Source organism: Scyliorhinus torazame, chromosome 12, assembly GCF_047496885.1.
Source record: "Scyliorhinus torazame isolate Kashiwa2021f chromosome 12, sScyTor2.1, whole genome shotgun sequence".
Taxonomy (NCBI): domain Eukaryota; kingdom Metazoa; phylum Chordata; class Chondrichthyes; order Carcharhiniformes; family Scyliorhinidae; genus Scyliorhinus; species Scyliorhinus torazame.
Genome location: NC_092718.1, coordinates 68,315,326 through 68,335,514, shown reverse-complemented (window position 1 = coordinate 68,335,514; position 20,189 = coordinate 68,315,326). Strand labels below are relative to the sequence as shown.

Below are 20,189 nucleotides of genomic sequence, written 5' to 3'. Positions count from 1 at the left end.
CCTTCCACACACATCCACTTCCCCTCACACACACACACCCTCCCACACACATCCCCTTCACCCTCATATACATACATACCCTCCCCTTTCCCAAACACATCTCCCCCCTCCCCCGCCTCCCCTTCCTTGGTACATTTAAGCAGAAATGGCAGACGGAATTCCGTCGAACAGTTGAAAATTGGATGTAATGAGGCCACAGCAGTGATTCACCCGCAGACATTAGTCATATTTCCCGCCAATCCCAGCTGCAGATATGTTTACCCAATGCATGTTCAGATCTCTGACACTGTCGCCGCAGATTTCCAGGATGCTCTGGGACCGTTCGCTGGAAATGGACATCCCGCCAATTACTCCAGGCCGCCGTGCTGGGCAGATTATGCTCTCAGTAAGTCTCTTCAGTATTTTCAAGACAGCTTCAATTTGACAGAAAACAATCCACAAAAGAAGAAGGTATAAATGCACGGGGAGAGGGAGGGTCTGTGCGTGGAGGGGGTGGTTTTATGCAGAGCCTGCTCGCAGAGGAAATCTCTCTCAACACTGTCCCCATCAAACACTCTCAGGGCAGGTACAGCACGGGGTTAGATACAGAGTAAAGCTCCCTCCACACTGTCCCCATCAAACACTCCCAGGACAGGTACAGCACGGGGTTATATACAGAGTAAAGCTCCCTCTACACTGTCCCCATCAAACACTCCCAGGACAGGTACAGCACGGGGTTAGATACAGAGTAAAGCACCCCCCACACTGTCCCCATGAAACACTCCCAGGACAGGTGCAGCACGGAGTTAGATACAGAGTAAAGCTCCGTCCACACTGTCCCCATGAAACACTCCCAGGACAGGTACAGCACGGAGTTAGATACAGAGTAAAGCTCCCTCCACACTGTCCCCATGAAACACTCCCAGGACAGGTACAGCACGGAGTTAGATACAGAGTAAAGCTCCGTCCACACTGTCCCCATGAAACACTCCCAGGACAGGTACAGCACGGAGTTAGATACAGAGTAAAGCTCCCTCTACACTGTCCCCATCAAACACTCCCAGGACAGGTACAGCACGGAGTTAGATACAGAGTAAAGCTCCCTCCACACTGTCCCCATGAAACATTTGGCTGTTAAATTATAATCGGATAAATCACAGCGCTCTCTCCAGGGTCAGAGCCGGTGAAAAAAAATTGTGAGATGCCCGGGGAATTTGAAGGTGTGGAGTGGCCCAAAGGGTGATCGTGTGCCGTATGAGGAAAGGGGGTGGATCCGGAATCTGACCAGTATTCTGGGGGAGAGTGGATTTGAAGAACAGAATAATTGCCGTGTTGTGTGTGTGATTCGGTTACATTTTCCCAGCTTCCAAGCAGCATTCAGCTGGGGGTTAGGTGATCTGCTTTGCTCAATGTGATAGCAGCACCGCAGAACGCGTGTCCTATTGGGAGGGAGTGGTTTGAGAGGGAGCAGCTGACTCTCCCCTCTGTGTCGGAGATCACTCTGTCGCCACACAAATCTCGATTGTTCAATAAACCTCTGCCAGCAGTTTAATGGCGGCGCCACTTGAGCTACAATGATCATTCACGTAATTTTCAGTGGCAACTTTAACTGTGTTGGTCCCCTGTGCTCCCTGCTCTAAAAGATTATGCAGAAATAATCTCGGGAACATCCGAATCTCATCAGAATGACATTACCCCCAAGGCATTTCATCACGGGTACGGAATGTCCCCACGTCCTTAGATATGACCTTGATGTTGAAACACACATATAGCTCCCTAGAGTCACGTGTCATAACATGTGGCACATACTCATTTATGGAAGGAAATCTGCCGCCCTCACCCGGTCTGGCCTACACGTGACTCCAGACCCAAAGCATTGTGGGTGACTCTTACCTGCCCCTCTGAAATGGCCTGGCAAGCCCCTCAGTTCAAGGGCAATCAGGGATGGGTAGAAAATCCTGGGGTGACGGGGATCAAAGGATATGGGGGGGAGGCGTGATGAGGCTATTGAGTTGGATGGTCAGCCATGATCATAATGAATAGTGGAGTAGGTTCGAAGGGACGAAAGGCCTCCTCCTGCTCCTATTTTCTGTTTCTATGCCCACATCCCATGAGTGAATAGGAGAAGTCTGAATCATGAGTAGGGCCACTCTGCCCCTCGAGGCTGTTCCGCCATTCAATAAGATGATTGGTTGATCTGATTGTAACTCCAACCCGGCATTCCTGCGGACCCCCGATGACCTTTCAATCCTTGTTAATCAAGAACCTGTCGAGCTCTGCCTTACAAATGTTGAAAGAATCTGCTTCACCCAGGATGTGACCAGGGGTGAGGGGACTAGAGGAGGTGGTAAAATGTTGAAAGAACCTGCTTCACCCAGGATGTGACCAGGGGTGAGGGGACTAGGGGAGGTGGTAAAATGTTGAAAGAACCTGCTTCACCCAGGATGTGACCAGGGGTGAGGGGACTAGGGGAGGTGGTAAAATGTTGAAAGAATCTGCTTCACCCAGGATGTGACCAGGGTGAGGGGACTAGGGGAGGTGGTAAAATGTTGTGACCATTCTGCCTGGAACAGAGAAGGTTGAGATGTAAATCTCATAGGGGTTTCCAAGGGAAGGAATAAGCGCAATGGATATCAGGTCAGCCAGGTTCTCATTGAATGGTGGAACAGACTCAATGAGTCAAGTGGCGTACTTCTGCTGCTCTGTCTCATTCTCTTATAGAATCCACAGAATCCCTACAGTGCAGAAGGAGGCCATTCAGCCCATCGAGGCTGTACAAACGCTCCAAAAGAGCACCCTATCCAGACCCACTCCCCCGCCCTATCACTGTAATGCCACCTAACCTGAACATCGTTGGACACTAAGGGGCAATTTAGCATGGCCAATCCACCTAACTTGCACACCATTAGACACTAAGAAGCAATTTTAGCATTGTCAATCCACTGAACCTGCACATCTTTGGACTGTGGGAGTAAACTGGAGCACCCGGAGGAAACCCATGCAGACACAGGGAGAACATGCTCCATATCCAGCCTGTCCATGCTCCTCATAAACTTGTCCAGCTCGATCAGACCGTCCCTCAGTCTTCTCTGCTCCAGCAAAAACAACCCAAGCCTATGCAACCTCTCTTCATAACTTAAATGTTCCATCCCAGGCAACATCCTGGTGAATCGCCTCTGCGCCTCCTCCAGTGCAATCACATCCTTCTTATAAAGTCGGGACCAGAATTGCACACAGTACTCCAGCTGTGGCCTCACCAAAGTTCTATACAATTTTAACATGGCCTCTCTGCTTTTATAATCTGTGCCTCGATTGATAAAGACAAGTCTCCCATATGTCTTTTTCACTACTCTATAAACCTGCCCTTCTGCCTGCAGAGATTAATGGACAAGCATGCCAAGGTCCCTTTGTTCTTCGGACTTCCCAGTGCCATGCCGTTCATTGAATGCTTCCTTGTCACATTATGCCTTCCAAAGTGTATCTCCTCACACCTTTCAGGGTTAAATTCCATCTGTCACTTCTCTGCCCATTTCATAGAATTTACAGTGCTGCAGGAGGCCACTGGCCCATTGAGTCCGCACCAGCACTTGGAAAGAGCACCCTACTCAAGCCCACACCTCCACCCTATCCCAGTAACCCCACCTAACCTTTCTGGACACTAAGGGCAATTTAGCATGGCCAATCCACCTAACCTGCACATCTTTGGACTGTGGGATGAAACTGGAGCACCAGGAGGAAATCTAGGCAGACAAGAGGAAACGTGTAGACTCCACACAGACAGTGAGCCAATCGAACGTGGGACCCTGGAGCTGTGAAGCAATGGTGCTAACCACTGGGCTACCATGCTGCCCATCTTCACCATCCCGACTATATATTCATGTAACCCAAGACACTCAACCTTACTTTTAACCACCCAACCAATCTTTGTGTCATCTGCAAACTTACTGATCCTACATGTCACCTATATCTATCTACATTTGTAATATAAATGACAAACAACATGAGACCCAGCACAGATCCCTGTGATACGCCACTGGACACTGACTTCCAGTCACTGAAGCAGCCTCTATCTACTACAACTAAGCCAATTTTGATTCCACTTTATCAAGTTACCCTGTACCCCATGTGCATTTACCTCTTTTGTCAATCTCCCATGTGGAAACTTGTCAAGGGCTTTGCTGAAATCCATGTAAACTGCATCAACTGCACTACCCTCATCTACACGCCTGACCCACGTTCTCAAAAAATTCAATCAAATTTGTTAGGCATGACCCCCCCTCTGACAAAGCCATACTGACTATCCCTGATCAAGCCTTGCCTCTCCAAGTGGAGATAGAATCTCTCCGTCAGAATTTTCTCCAATAACCCAAAGATCAGGAATTGAAAATCCCGAGGGGAAAATGTTTTCGCTGAAAGGGTTGAGGGGCTCTGGACCCGGCAAGTCGGTGGTCGCTGATTGGGCAATTGATTTAGAAAGAGCTTTGGACAAGCTTTCAGGGGCGAGGGACTCACAGGATTACAGGTGACAAGTCGGGATAATGAAACTAAACATGCCTGTTCTGTCAAAGAGGTGGAATGGCCTCTTTCTCTGGTGGAGGGTTTTACTACTCTGTGAACGGCGACCTCTGGCGGTGGTTACAGTGTAATGTTTATTTGGATATTGCTTCACACAGCTCACCAAGTGAACACCTTTTAACTCCAATACTACGAACAACGCGCGTGTGTGTGTTGGGTTATAGCTTCCTGCATGACAAGTTACATTGGAGACGGCTGTTCTGAGGAACTGATCACAACGTACTTGTTGCTTCACCCCCTCCCCAGGAGAGACTGTCGAGCCCTCCCAGTGTGTCCCGCCTTCAGGTTACGGCGAATCCGGCTTCACCTCGGTGTCCTTTCAAACTCTGCTGCCCGTCAGTTCCGAGGAGCTGTACACGCTGAAATCTCAATGCCACTACACTGCACTGGGGCAGGTGGATCCCGGAGTGCACACGGACTACCTCCAGGTCAAGCAGGAGGCCGAGCTAGCAGACACGTTTACAGGAGTCACTTACCCAGGTAGGCAGAAAGGTGGAATGAATCGGAGGTTCGGACCTGGCGGCAGGGGGAATGTTGGCGCGGTGATAATGTGTACTAAATTAGCAAACCAGAGGCCCAGGGTGATGGGTTCAAATCTCCCCACCGGAATAGCCGGAATTTCAATTCAATCTACAAGTCTAGGCTAAACCAGGAAACTACCGACCAGCCATTCTAACCCCTCTGTCCTGGGAAATTATTGGAAGCATGGGTGGCACGGTATTATCCAGGGTTTAATCAGCATGGTTTTGTTAAGGGGAGGTCATGTCTGACCAATTTCATAGAATTTACAGTGCAGAAGGAGGCCATTCGGCCCGTCGACTCTGCACGAGCCCTTGGAAAGAGCACCCTACTTAAACCCACACCTCCCCCATATCCCAGTAAACATTTTGGATATTGAGGACAATTTAGCATGGCCAATCCTAATGGCACATCTTCCGACTGTGGGATGAAACCAGAGCACCCGGAGGAAACCCACGCAGACAGACACGGGGCGAAAGTGCAGACAGTGACCCAAGCTGGGAATTGAACCCAGGTCCCTGGCGCTGTGAAGCCACTGGGCTAACCACTGTGCTACCATGCCACCCATGCCAACTTGATTGAATTTTTCAAAGAGGTTACCAATTTTTCAAAGAAGTGACCAAACGTGTAGGTAAGGGAAACTTAGGACCTTGGTGTGCATGTACACCTGTGCCTTAAGGTAGCAAAGCAGGCAGATACAGCCTTTATTAGCCAAGGTTTAGAGTTTAAGAGCAGGGAAGCTATGCTGGAACTGTATAAAATGTTAGTTAGGCCACAGCTAGAGTATTGTGAGCAGTTCAGGATTCCACATTATAGGAGGGATGTGATTGCACGGGAAAGGGTGCAGAGGAGATTTACCAGGACGTTTCCTGGGCTGGAGAGTTTTAGCTATGAAGAGAGATTGAATAGACTGAGGGGAGACATGATTAAGACATATAAAATTATGAGGGGCATAGATAGAGTAGACAGGAAGAAACATTTCCTCTTGGTGGAGTGATCAATGACCAGGGGGCATAGATTTAAGATAAGGGGCAGGAGGTTTACAGGGGATGTAAGGAAATCTTTTTCACTCGGAGAGTGATAGGAGTTTGAAACTTGCTGCCTGAAAGGATGGTGGAGGCAGAGACCCTCATAACATTTAAGAAGTATTTAGATGTGCACTTGCGATGCCAAGGCATACAAGGCTATGGGCCAAGTGCTGGGAAATGGGATTAGAATAGTCAGGTGGGGTTATTTTGACCGGTGCAGATGCAGCGGTCCGAAGGGTTTTTTCTGTGCTGTAAGATCTCTATGACACTAAGTGTAATGCCAAATATAATTGTTGCAAATACCCATCTGGTTCACTAATGTCCTTCAGAGAAGGAAATCTGCCTTTCTCACCCAGCCTACAAGTGACTCCAGACCCATAGCAATGTGATTGACTCTAACCTGTCCTCTGAAGTGACCGAGCCAGCCGCCCAATTTGGGGGCAATTAGGGATGGGCCCATCCCGTCTGTGTGGGCCATCAATCACCTATCCATTCTAGTCCCATTTACCAGCACTTATTCCGCCCCCTTGTCTGCTGTGGAGTATTAAGTGCTCACCTAAATACTTCTTAAATGTTGTGAGGGGTTCCCACCTCGACCACCCCTTCAGGTAGCAAGTTCCAGATTCCCCCAACCGTCTGGGTGAAAAAGGTTTCCCTTAATTCCTCCTTGAACCTGCCTTCCAAATGAGAAGTGAACGATACACAGAGGAAGGCAGACAAGTGACAGATGTAGCCAGAGGAGGTGAGAGAGGTGTTGCATTTACCAGCGAGATGGAGGATTTAACACTCGGGGGGCCTGTGGACATGTCTCAATGCTGATGAAGGATCTCAGTGGGGGGTATCACATCCAAAGGGTCTCTGAGTGGATTTCCACTTCCAACTCCCACACTGTTAACCATGAACCCCTCTTATTTCACCCCCACACAGTGCTTCTAGATGAAAACATTCAAGGACACTCCAGAGAGCTGGTGACTGCCAGCTCTGCCTGGTCAACAGATGTGTCCGCCCTTGTTTATTTTGTGTCAGACTCCTTGGCCGACACCCAGCCCAGGATGAATGAATTATTCCTTCAAAATCAAACATGGAGAGAAACAGAACCAACTCCATAGTCTTCGGTATGGCCATAGAGTGACTTTATCCAGCCACCCCACCCCAGCCCTCCTGCTGGCTCCTGTATGAGGACGACCTGGAGAATTTGTAACCTTGGCCCTGAAACACTGAGATTCGGTCCTGAGTTTATCCCCAATACTGATTTGCTCCATCTCTGCTGCTGCCCCAGCCTCTCCCACCACCTCGGACATGCCTTTGCTAGCTCTGGATGACCCCCTACATTCTGATGACCTTCCACATTCTGATGACCTCCCACATTCTAACCCTCCTTAAACAGCAGTCCACCCGAAGTACTGCTGCCTCAAGACTCATTCAGCCACCGGCTCTGAGAACCATAGAAGCTCCCGGCCTTTGTTTCCAAATTCCTCCATAGCTCCGGCCTTCCCTCTCCCTGCAACCTCCCCAATCCTCATTTGTCCTGAGCTCAACCCCCAGATCCAGACTCAGTCCCAGTGACCACTTCCTTCGCCCCCAGTTCGGGGAGGATTTAGAGGGGATTTGGTTATCCCAGTCTTGCTCTGTGGTTCCCCCCTTGTTGAATCTCTCTCCCTCTCTTCACTGGATTCTTCTTCTTTCAAACCTTTCTGTACAAATATTTTATTAACCGTCTCCCTGGACACACAATCTCCTTTCACCCACTCTCTGTTTAGTTGGGACCATGCCTCTGTGCCACCCCCCCCCCCCCCTGTGCCCCCGCCCCCCTTCGGACCTACATCCAGTTTCAATGTTGCTTCAGAAATGCTGTCATATTTTTCACCCGCTGACTGGTATCCGAGAAAAACACAGAAAGAGAGAGAGAGAGTTATAGATAAGACCAATGGACAATCATGTACATAATATTAACACAGAAGAAGAAATGGAGAGATAGATGGGTTTATTTGGGTTTAAGCCAGGCTTAAATGTGATGTACCTTAATGCATTAAAATGTCAACACAAGACACATTGCCCTTTGGATGCATTACCTGTGATTATCTCTCTTACTATTGACTCAGGTGGAGGGACTCTGTCAAACAGGCACCAGGGTAATACCCACCGTCACCACTCTGGTACAGGAGTGAAGGTGAAAACGGAACATTCCTTCGGCCTGCCAGACTCCCCGGGGAGTGGCGATGACATTGGCTTGTACTGGGACAGGTATTTATCCATTGACACCTTCACGGGACTCCCTTCCTACCAGGATGCGACCTGCGAGCAGAGGGCCCAAGCCCCACAGCACAAAGGGATCTACTGCAGGAAGGGTCCCGGCACCCTCACAGAATCCCCAGCCTCCTCCAGGCCAGTCCTGACTGAGTACACAGGTAAGAGTGATCAAATCCTGTCCAAAGCTACAAAAATGTTATAGGATCACAAGCATTAGGAGCAGCAGGAGACCATTCAGCCCCTCGAACCTGCTCCACCCTCTGGAGATCGACTCCACTCTGTCCCCACTCCCCAGAACTCTCAACTCACTTGTCAAACAGAATTCTGTATAATTGAGTCTCCAATATATATAAAATAGATTTTCATAGAATTTACAGTGCAGAAGGAGGCCATTCGGCTCATCGAGTCTGCACCGGCACTTGGAAAGAGCACCCTACCCAAGCCCACACTTCCACCCTATCCCCATAACCCAGTAGCCCCACCCAACACTAAGGGCAATTTTGGACACTAAGGGCAATTTATCATGGCCAATCCACCTAACCTGCACATCTTTGGACTGTGGGAGGAAACTGGAGCACCCGGAGGAAACCCACGCACACACGGGGAGAACGTGCAGACTCTGCACAGACAGTGACCCGGGAATCGAACCTGGGACCATGGAGCTGTGAAGCAATTGTGCTAACCACTATGCTACCGTGCTGCCCACTGATGGTCCACCCTCCACTCCTATCTGGGGAAGGGGATTGCACACACTCTCCACCCTCTGAGAGAAGAAATTCCTCCTCATTTCCATCTTAAATGGGAGACCCTTTGAACGGAAACATCCTCTCTGTATCCGCCCTGTCAAGCCCCCCTCAGAATTGTGTGTGTCAATGAGATCGATCACCTCTCATGCTTCTAAACTTTAGTGGGTACAGGCCCAACCTGCTCAACCTCTCCCTGTAAGACAAACCCCTCTTTTGTCCCAGGAGTCAGCCCAGTTAACCTCCTTCTGTAGTGCTTCCGATGTAACTATATCCCTGCTGTAGTAAGTGGGGATATAAACTGTACACCTTGCTCCAGGTGCAGCCTCACCAGTTCCCTGTACAGATTTAGCAAGACTGCACTTCTTTCATATTCTTCCCTCTTGCAATTAACAAGAACATTGCATTTGTTGTCTAATCACTTGTATCTTTTCATGTGATTCAAGCACAAAGGGCATCACGGTGGCACGCTGGTTAGCACTGCTGCCTTCAATTCCCGGCCTTGGGTGACTGTCCGTCTGGAGTTTGTACTTTCTCCCCGTGTCTGCGTGGGTTTCCTCCGGGTGCTCCTGTTTCCTCCCACAATCCAAAGATGTGCAGATTGGATTGATTGGCCATGATAAATTGCCCCTTTGTGTCCAGAGATGTACAGGTTAGCTGGTTAGGGGTTAAGGGGATAGGAAAGGGGAGTGGGCCTAGGCAGGGTCAGTTCAGCCTTAGTGGACCAAATGGCCTCCTTCTGCTCTCTAGGAATTCTATGGTTCTACAGATAGGCAGGTCCCTCTCAGCCACATTGTTCTCCAATTCCTCCCTATTTAAATCATATTCCCCTTTGCTATTCCTCCTGACAATCACATTTTCCCACATTATACTCCATCTGCCAATTTCCTTTCTGACTCACCGAACCGACTATATCCCTTTGCTACCCATCCTCCTCACAACTTGTTTTCCTGTTTATCTCCATGTCACCAATACATTTAGTAGCAATAGTGCCGGTCCCTTCATCCAAGACATCTTAGATCTTAAAGATCTTAAAAGGCCAGTTCCCACAGCATTGATTCCTGTGGCAATCCACTCGTCACAGTTCGACAAAATAAAATTGACTCATTTATCCCGACTCTCTGTTTCCTGTGAGTGAACCAATCCTCAATCCATGTTAACATAAGACCTCCCAACATCCCGAGGTCTTGTGTTGCAGGGTAACCTTTTTACGTCTCATATTATCAAAAGCCTTTTGGAAATCCAAATTCAACACATCTCCTGATTTTCCCTTTATCCCCCCTCCTTGTTCAAAAACTGGACTAAATTAGTCAAACACAATTCCCTTTGCATAGTGTAAGATATGCAGGTTAGGTGGAATGGCCAGGCTAAATTGCCCCTTAGTGTTCACAAATGTGGAGGTTAGGTGGGGTTGCGAGGATAGGGTGGGGCAGTGCGCCTAGGTAGGGATCTCTTTTGGAGCGTTGGTGCAGGCTCGATGGGCTGAATGGCCTCCTTCTGCACTGTGGGGATTCTCTGGATTCTATGGATAGATTCATTATGACCCTGCCTGATTGTAACAGGATTTTCCAAATGTCCCCCTAGTTCCTCATTAATAATGAATTCTGCCATTTTCCCAAAGACAAATGTTAGGCCAGCTGTCTGAGAGTTTCCAACTTCCTGTCTCCCTCCTTTATTAAAGGTAGGTGTCACATTTCTGGTTTTCCAAATCCACTGGGACCTTTCCAGAATGTAGGGAACTTTGGGAGATTGAAACTAATGCCACCATCACTGCAACCACTTCAACCTACTGTGGAGGCAAATTATTAGAAATACAAATTATTGTTGAGGGTTTCTGCCATTTCCTCATTTCCCATTATTAATTCCCTCATCTTGCCCTCAACAGACCAAGGCTATTTTTTCCTTTATTATACTCATAGAAACTTTTGTTGTTCGTTTTCACATTTCTCACTGGTCTTCTCTCACACTCCAATTTCTCACTCTTTATTTCTGTTATTTTTTTTCTTGTTTCTCGAATTTTCCCAGCCCTCTCAGCTTCCACTTTTGGTTCAGTTTTGATACCATCCATTACTTTGTTCGGTAGCCATAAATGGTGCATCCTTCTCATAGAGTCTTTATATGTCAATGGAATAAACCTTGATCCGTGGGTGGCATGGTAGCATAGTGGTTAGCACAGTTGCATCACAGCTCCAGGGTCCCAGGTTCGATTCCCGGCTTGGGTCACTGTCTGTGTGGAGTCTGCACGTTCTCCCCATGTCTGTGTGGGTTTCCTCCGGGTGCTCTGGTTTCCTCTCACAGTCCAAAGATGTGCAGGTTAGGTGGATTGGCCATGCTAAATTGCCCTTCGTATCCAAAAAGGTTTGGTGGGGTTACTGGGTTGTAGGGATGGGGGGGGGGGGGGGGGGGCTGGCCTTAAGTAGGGTATTCTTTCCAAGAGCCGTTGTAGACTCGATGGGCCGAATGGCATCATTCTGCACTGTAAATTCTATGATTCAGATTATGACCAACCTCATTAAATCCCTGCTACTGTACTGTCTTACCTTTTACCCTATTTTTCAGTCCACTTTGACCATTTCAGTCCTTATCCTTTCAATCAAAGAGACTAATTTCAGACCCAAGTTTCTCACCTGCAAACTGAAAGTGACATTTTATCATGTAATGATCACTCTTCCCCAGAGAATCCTTTCCGATGAGGTCATTAGTTAATCCTGTGTCCTTACATATTGCCAGTTCTCAAATAGCCTGTTCCCTACTTGGTTTCAGACTGCTCTAAGAAACTGGCCTGAATATGCTCTAAGAATTCATACTCCAGGCTACCCTACTAAATTTGATTTGTCTAATCCATATGTGGATTACAATCTCCCAAGATTATTTACCTTCCTTAGCACCCCCCATTATTTTTTCATTACTTTTCTGCTTTAAATGCTGAGATACCACTCCCACCAGTAATTACTCTTGTTGCTCCATTAATAATGTTGGTGAACCACAAGCCTTCCCTTATATCGATCAAATGACCACACAACCAGTTAGTTAGTCCAAAAGATGGTTTATTTACATACACAAGAGCTATCTCAACATGCAAACACAATATCTACTAAGAGTTAAACTACACCTATCAGCTACAATAACCTATACTTAACTTCAGGGCGACCGGCACTGTGCAAGTGGATAAGGTCTTTATCTGGATTTCACTTGGCTGGTATGAAGAAAGCGGCTCTCTCTCTGCTGGGCTCATCCGTCAGGTAGCGATCGTTGGTCTTGAACTTAGCTGGCTGTTCCTGCTACAGTTGGGTTGGCACAGACCGGATCCAAAAGAGACAGAACACATGGCTGCGCTCTCTTTTATCCCCCTGGGATTTTGTGCTCTTTGGGGGGGGTCCTTAACCTTGGACCCAATAGTTCAACAGGGCTCTGATCATTGTCTTCGATTTTGACCAATAAAGGGGTGGGTGCCTTGGTGGCTGGGCGGGTCCTTAGCGGTCATTGACCTTGGCAGTTGTGCTTTCTGAGCAAGGGAGTGGCGCCGATCAGTCTGTGGCTGTACCGGTTGCTTGATTGGAGTTCTATTGTCCTGGAAAAATGGGCCATTGAAATGCAAACGAGCGGGGTTTTAGATCAGGCCTGGTTACCTGTATTTCAGATACACATATGTATCTGTCTGAGTCCTGGGTTGGCCATAATTCCCATGGTCCTTTGCAGGTGGCCACCTTAGATGGCTACACTCTCCTTTGCTCTTTCCTGTCTCCACACAAACTGATTCTACAGTTTAATCCTCTGGACCAAGATCCTTTCTCACTTCTCTGCAGATCCCATATTTTATTAAGAGAGCTACCCACCTCCTTTTTCTTTCTTCCAGTCCTTCCAAAATACTCTCAAGGTGCACGTTTCACCCGTGGTCATATATCAACCATGTTTCTGCAATGGCTGTCACATCATACTGCTTTTGTTTATTTGTTGTATCAATCCATCCATCTTCTTGCATGTATTGTGTATACTCAGATAGAGAACCGTTGACTCTGTCATTTTTATCCTTTTACATACTGGAAGTATTAGGAAATTATATTAAAATATTTGTAATAATTTAGAGAAGTAGTAAATTCGAGTAGATGTTTAAAACACTGGTCAGGCCACAGCTGGAATACTGTGTGCAGTTCTGGTCGCCACACTATATGAAGGATGTGATTGCTTTGGAGGGGGTGCAGAGGAGATTCACCAGGATGCTGCCTGGGTTGGTGCATTCCAGCTGTGAAGAGAGGCTGGTTAGGCTTGGATTATTTTCCTTGGAGCAAAGAAGGATGAAGGAGGGGACCTGACTGAGGTGTATAATATTATGAGGGATATAGATAGGGGACATAGGAAGGACCTTGTTTCCATGGTGGAGGGTCAATAACCAGGGGGCATAGATTTAAGGTAAGGGGGCAGGACATTTTAGATGGGATGTGAGGAAAAACCTTTTTATCCAGAGGGTGGTTGAAATCTGGAACTCGCTGCCTGAAAGGGTGGCAGAGGCGGGAACCCTCACAACATTTAAAAAGTATTTAGGTGAGCACTTTAAACTCCACCTTGAAATGTCAGAGCATACAAGGCTATGGACTAAGTACTGGAAAATGGGATTAGAATAGATTGGTGCAAGATGGCCAGCACAGGCACGATGGGGCGAAGGGCCTATTTCCGTGCTGGAAAACTCTATGACTCCATGGCTCTATAAACTGTGAAAGGTGGTGTTGGGGTCAGGAGCAGGGTGACGGGGCAGGGGATAGAAGGGGGTCACTTCCTCACACAAAGTGGGGTGCAAATCTAGAACTTACCTCAGCCCCAAAAAAAGGCTGTCCTGACTGGGTGGGGTCAATCAAATATTTCCAAACTCAAATTGATAGACCTTAGCTTTTTTTAAAGGTTTCTCCAAGATTTTCTTTACGGTTTATGGAGCCCGGATGGGCAGGTTCAGACCATTGATGATCTCAGTGAAGGAAGGAGCTGGACTCAGCAGATTTGAATTGCCTTCTCTTCCTCCACTCATAAGAAATGCTGTTTAGTTTCATATATTTTATGGATGTTTGATCTGTCATCCCCTCCAGGAAATGGTCCCATCCAACTCTGGCAATTTCTTCTGGAGCTCCTCCTGGATAAATCCTGTCAATCCTTCATCAGCTGGACCGGAGACGGCTGGGAGTTTAAACTCTCGGATCCCAACGAGGCAAGTTAATTCACCATAGAATCCCTACAGTGCAGAAATAGGGCACTCGGGTGATCGTGTGTGCACCAACCTTCTGAAAGAGCACCATACCTAGACTCAATCCCCCACCTTATCCCTATAACCCTGTTACCTTGTAACCCCATCTAACCTTTGGACACTCTGGGGCAATTTATCATGGTCAATCCACCTAACCTGCACATCTTTGGATTGTGGGAGGAAACCCGAGCACCAGGAGGAAACACATGCAGACATGGGGAGAACGTGCAGACTCCATACAGTCAACCTAGGCTGGAATTGAACCCAGGTCCCTAGCGCTGTGAGGCAGCAGTGCTAACCACTGCGCCACTGCTGTGACTGATTCTGTCGGTCCGCAACCTAACACAAGAACTGGAATTGGACCTAGCACCTTTCCTGACCACAGCACATCCCAATGTGCTTTCTGGCTGAAGCGAAGCACATTTTGAAAAATGCACTCACTGTCCCAGCGCAGGAAGAGCAATTTTCACACCGCAAGATCCCACAAAAAGAAACGCAATTGAATGTCTGACTAGGTAACCTGTCTTAGTGACTTAAGTTGATGAATAAATATTGGCCCATAGACACCAGAGCTCGCAAATTAGATTCATATGGGGGGCGGCCGGGGGGGGGGGGGGTCCACCATATTGAATCCCATTGTGAACAGAACATATCAAAACATATCACAATGTAGTCGCAGTCATTCCCATCCTGTCGGTTTGAGTAGAATCTATGTGTCTCACACCTTTAAACAGGTAAAGCGCCTTAAGTTCTTGTTCAACTTTACAGGCAGCGAATACAGAAATATTCAACTTACCTGCTAGAGTAATAGAGTCATACATAGAAACATAAATCGATAATAGAAGCTGGATGAGGCCATTCAGCCCTTCTAACTTGTTCCGCCATTCATTATCATCAAGTTCAATATCATGATCTCACATTCCCTCCCATATCCCTTGATCGCCTGAGCCCAAGAGCTATATCTAATTCCTTCTTGAAATTACACAATGTTTTGGCCTCAACTGCTTTCTGTGGTAGTAAATTCCATACATTCACAACCCTCTGGGTGAAGAAATGTCTCCTCACCTCAGTCCGAAAAGGTTTACACCTTATCCTCAAACTATTTATATCATTCCGAGTTTACCTTCTCTAATCCTATTAGAATTTTATACGTTTCTGTGAGATCCCCTCTCTTATAAATTCAATGAGTATAATCCTAACCGACTTAGTCTCTCCTCATATGAGAGTCCCACCATCCCAGAAACCAGCCTGGTAAACCTTCACTGCACTTCCTCCATAGCAAGAAGATCCTTCTTCAGATAAGGACACCAAAGCAGCACACAATACTCCAGGTGTGGCCTCACCACTGCCCTATACAATTGCAGTAAAACAGCTGTATTCCTATACTCAAATAACCAAGGTTTCACTGAGTATCCAAACTCTCCCAATTTACACCCATTCAAATCTACAGATTCAGATCTACAGCACAGAAAAACCCTTGGTGCATTTCGTCTGTGCCAGTCAAAAACAACCAAATAATCTAATCCCATTTTCCAGCACTTGGCCCATAACCTTGTGTGCCTTGGGATTGCAAGAGCACATCTAAATACCTCTTAAATGATATGAGGGTCTCTGCGTCCACCACCCTTTCAGGCAGCGAGTTCCAGACTCCCCCATGGGTGAAAAGGTTTTTCCTCACATCCCCTCTAAACCTCCTGCCCCTTACCTTAAATCTATGCCCCCTGGTCATTGATCCCTCCCCCAAGGGAAAAAGTTTCTTCCTGTCTACTCAATCTATGCCCCTCATATTTTATACACCTCATTCATCCGCACCCCCCCCCCCCCCAGTCTCCAATGCTCCAAGGAAAACAACCTCTCTTCGTAGCTAAAAATCTCCAGCCCAGGCAACATCCTAGTAAATCTCTTCCCTGAGCTATCAAATCCCTCCTATAATGTGGATTCCAGAACTGAACACAAAACTCTAGCTGTGGCCTAACCAACATTTTATACAGTTCCAGCATAACCTCCCTGCCCTTAAACTCTATGCCTTGGCTAATAAAGGCAAGTCTACCATCTGCGTCCTTAAACACTGTATCCACATGTTCTGCTACCTTAAGGAACCGGTGTACTTGACAAACACATGGATGGGATGGGTATAGAGGGATACAGCACAAGGAAGTGCTGAGGGTTTTGGCAAAGGTTGGTATCATGACCGGTACAGGTTTGGAGGGCAGCACGGTAGCATAGTGGTTAGCACAATTGCTTCAGCTCCAGGGTCCCAGGTTCGATTCCTGGCTGGGTCACTGTCTGTGCGGAGTCTGCACATCCTCCCCGTGTGTGCGTGGGTTTCCTCCGGGGGCTCCGGTTTCCTCCAACAGTCCAAAGATGTGCAGGTTAGGTGGATTGGCCATGCTAAATTGCCCTTAGTATCCAAAATTGCCCTTAGTGTTGATTGAGTGGGGTTACTGGGTTATGAGGATAGGGTGATGTGGGCTTGGGTAGGGTGCTCTTTCCAAGAGCCGGTGCAGACTCGATGGGCCGAATGGCCTCCTTCTGCACTGTAAATTCGATGATTATATGTATTGTTCTTTGTACATGCACACGAAGGTCCCTCTGATCCTAGATGCTTCCCCGTGTCCTACTGTCCATCATGAATTCCCTTGCGTTGTTTGTCTGCCCTAATAAATCACCCTACACTGATCCGGAATGAATTGCATTGGCCACTGACCAGCCCGCCCTGCAGGGAACTGGGTGTTCGGGAGGGCTGGGGCGAATGAAACTAGACGTGGGGATCCAATGTAATTAGAGCGATAGCTGTGTTACACTCTTCCCACTTTACACCAGCTAATGTTCACCTGAATGAGTTGCTTTGCATTCCAGATCTGACCTGGAGTCGGTCTCCCTCTCTCTCTCTCCCGCCGGTCTCTCTCTCTCTCTCCCTCCCGCCCCCCCCCCCCCCCCCCCATTAACTCAGCGTCTCACTGCTGTTCCTTCAGGTTGCCAAGCGCTGGGGGAACCGGAAGAACAAGCCTAAGATGAACTATGAAAAGTTGAGCCGGGGCCTGCGCTATTATTACCACAGAGACATCATTTACAAAACGGCGGGGAAACGCTACGTCTACCGTTTTGCCTCTGATATGCAAACCCTCCTGGGAGAGACAGCCCAGCAGCTCCACGCTCGGCTCGATGTGAAAAGCCGGCAAGACTAGTGAGGGTTGGCAAGCAGACCGCCCCCAACGCGAGAGACTGCTGGACTTGTGTGTGAAACAGACTGAGGGCCAATTGGAAACCGCACGGACTGATACATTGTCCAATCATCAGTATTTAGGGCGAATGGAAAATCCAAATGGTTTCTCATTCCGAAAAAATACATCAGCAATAATCTCTCTTGTGTCAGTGTCTGAAAGGGAAAGCTCAGTGAAGCAATTGGAGATTAGTGCAGAGCAGGGGTTCCGGTGGAGGGGGAAGCGGGAAGGGGAAAGATGGAGTGGGAATGGGAGGGGGAGGGAGAGTAGGATGGGAAGGGGGGGGGGGGGAAGAGGAAGGGGGAAACTGGGAGAGGGAGGAAATAGGAGGGGAACTTAAGATTGGGGTGGGGAATGGTCATTTGGAGGGCTAATGGGAGCAGAGAGGGAATGGGAGAGGGAGAAGGGGGAAGAGAGGGAGGAGGGAGAGGGGGCAATGGGAAGGGGAGGAGAGATGGAGGGAGAGGGGCCAATGGGAAGGGGAGGAGAGATGGAGGGAGAGGGGCCAATGGGAAGGGGAGGAGGGATAGGGGAGAGAGGGCAATGGGAGGGGGAGGAGGGATAGGGGGCAATGGGAAGGGGCGGAGGGATAGGGGCAATGGGAGGGGGAGGAGGGATAGGGGAGAGGGGGCAATGGGAAGGGGAGGAGGGATAGGGGAGGGGGCAATGGGAGGAGGAGGAGATAGGGGAGAGGGGGCAATGGGAAGGGGAGGAGGGATAGGGGAGAGGGGGCAATGGGAGGGAGAGGGGGCAATGGGAAGGGGAGGAGGGAAAAGGGAGAGGGGGCAATGGGAGGGGGAGGAGGGGTAGGGAGCAATGGGAAGGGGAGGAGGGATAGGGGAGAGGGTGCAATGGGAGGGGGATAGGGGAGAGGGGGCAATGGGAGGGGGAGGAGGGATAGGGGTCAATGGGAAGGGAAGGAGGTATAGGGGAGAGAGGCAATGGAAGGGGGTGGAGAGATACTAGAGAGAGGGCAATGGGACAGGGAGGAGAGAGGAGGCAATGGGAGGGGAGCAGATGTAGAGAAAGAAGGGGAAGCTAGAGACCAATGGAAAAGTGGAGCGAGAAGGGGATCTGGAAATGCAAGGGCGGGGTGGAGGGAGGCGGGAGAGTAAAGCAGAAGGTGGTAGAAAAAGGGAGCAGGCAGGGTGCAGAGAGGGGACAGGAGAAGTGGTTTGGGAATTGGCGTGGGAGGGTAAGGGGAGGGGCAGGGTAAGCAGATGGAGAGGCGGCAGGGGAGTGATCGAGAGCAGGAATAGGGGCTGGGGGTAAGGATGGGGCTGGGAAGCGGGTAAGGATGGGGCTGGGAAGCGGGGAGGGCGGGGGAAAGAGTGGGTGTGCGGGAGCAGGCAGGAGAAGGGGTGGGGGGGTGTTGAGAAAGGGGGTGGGGTGGGGGCAGTGCAGGGGGGGTGCTGAAGAAGCGGAAGGGGACAGGAGACAACAAGGAGCAGAAGGCAGCGGAATGGGGAAGGGGCATTGGACACTGGAGGAGCAGCAGAAGGGGGCAACAAAAATGAAAAGGGATGGGGAAGGCGCAGCAGAAGGGGCAAGGGATGTGGCAGCGGAAGGAGAAGCGGTCAGTGGAAGGAGCAGGAGATGGGATCAGTGGAAGGGGGCTGGGGAGGGGACAGGAGAAGCGGAAGGGAGCAGCGGGACAGCAGTTCTGCTGTTTTGAGTTTATGAGCGACAATGAACCGAGTGAGGAGCACAGCGCCACAATGTGGCCGGATTGAAACGTGAGCGGCCCCTAGTGGGGAACCGGACAAACAGCAGAAAGACTCAGAGGCGCTTTCCCGCCAAAAGATACCCAATTTCAGCTGTTTTGATGGAAACTTTGGCGTGCGGCTGATGAAAGAATTTCCGCTGGTAGAAGATGAGAAAACCTGAACCTTTTCCCACCAGACAGAACAAATGTCGGCCCGATGAACCCTCCCGTTCCCCGTTATAGATTTTCTTTGGTGTGATCAGTATTTGTACTCTGCAGATTTATTACCCCCCATCTGTTTTTTTCTATAAAACTCTCCAATCCAAGACAAGGGGCCTCACAAGCCTGTGAAGGGCAGTAGTGACCAATGTCCAATGTGCCACCCCAGCTCAGTCACCCTCCTCCGCAGGGACACGGTTTCTCGACCCCTGCGGACAAGGATCTGGGTTAATACCGCCCGAGCTCATGTCACTTCCACTCTTCCAATTAAAAGGATAGAAAAGGCTGATTTTAGCCGCAGCCGATCCCCACCGCAAGACGAAACAGAAAGTGGTTAACCCACTGTGGGCTCCATTTGAAATTTGAGGGGGTATGGAGGGGTGAAGAGTCTTAAGTAAGTTGAAATCTTCCCCAGTTCAGCCTCGGACAACACTCTCAGCTTAACATTTCTTACCCGGTTAAAATAACCGTAAACCATTGAAATTAGTCAACGACTCGACCACCGAATAATGGGGTAAACTGACTTTAACCCAGTGGCGTTTTGAAGTAACATTGACACGTTTTGAGACATGCACACTAAAGATTTCTTCCAGATAAAATGAGAAGAATCCGATATCCTGGAGCCGAACCATTGGAACATTATAGAAGTTGAACGTTAAAACATTGCAATCGTTTATATTTTTATACACTGCATTTAATGGATATTTTCCGCTG

General features: G+C 48.8%; 1 protein-coding gene across 3 annotated transcripts in view; it reads left to right on the top strand.

The window, feature by feature from the left end:
- Positions 1-17,791, top strand: part of LOC140386466 (protein c-ets-1-B-like) — a 50,734-nt gene extending 32,943 nt beyond the window's left edge. For all 3 annotated transcript variants that reach the window (XM_072468836.1, XM_072468837.1, XM_072468835.1), the window contains 5 exons: positions 299-385; positions 4,801-5,034; positions 8,204-8,509; positions 14,173-14,291; positions 17,303-17,791. In XM_072468836.1, coding sequence (XP_072324937.1) covers positions 299-385; positions 4,801-5,034; positions 8,204-8,509; positions 14,173-14,291; positions 17,303-17,515 — 959 coding nt within the window. In that variant the 3' untranslated portion in view covers positions 17,516-17,791. The remainder of the gene's footprint in view (positions 1-298; positions 386-4,800; positions 5,035-8,203; positions 8,510-14,172; positions 14,292-17,302) is intronic.
- The last annotated feature ends 2,398 nt before the right edge of the window (positions 17,792-20,189 follow it).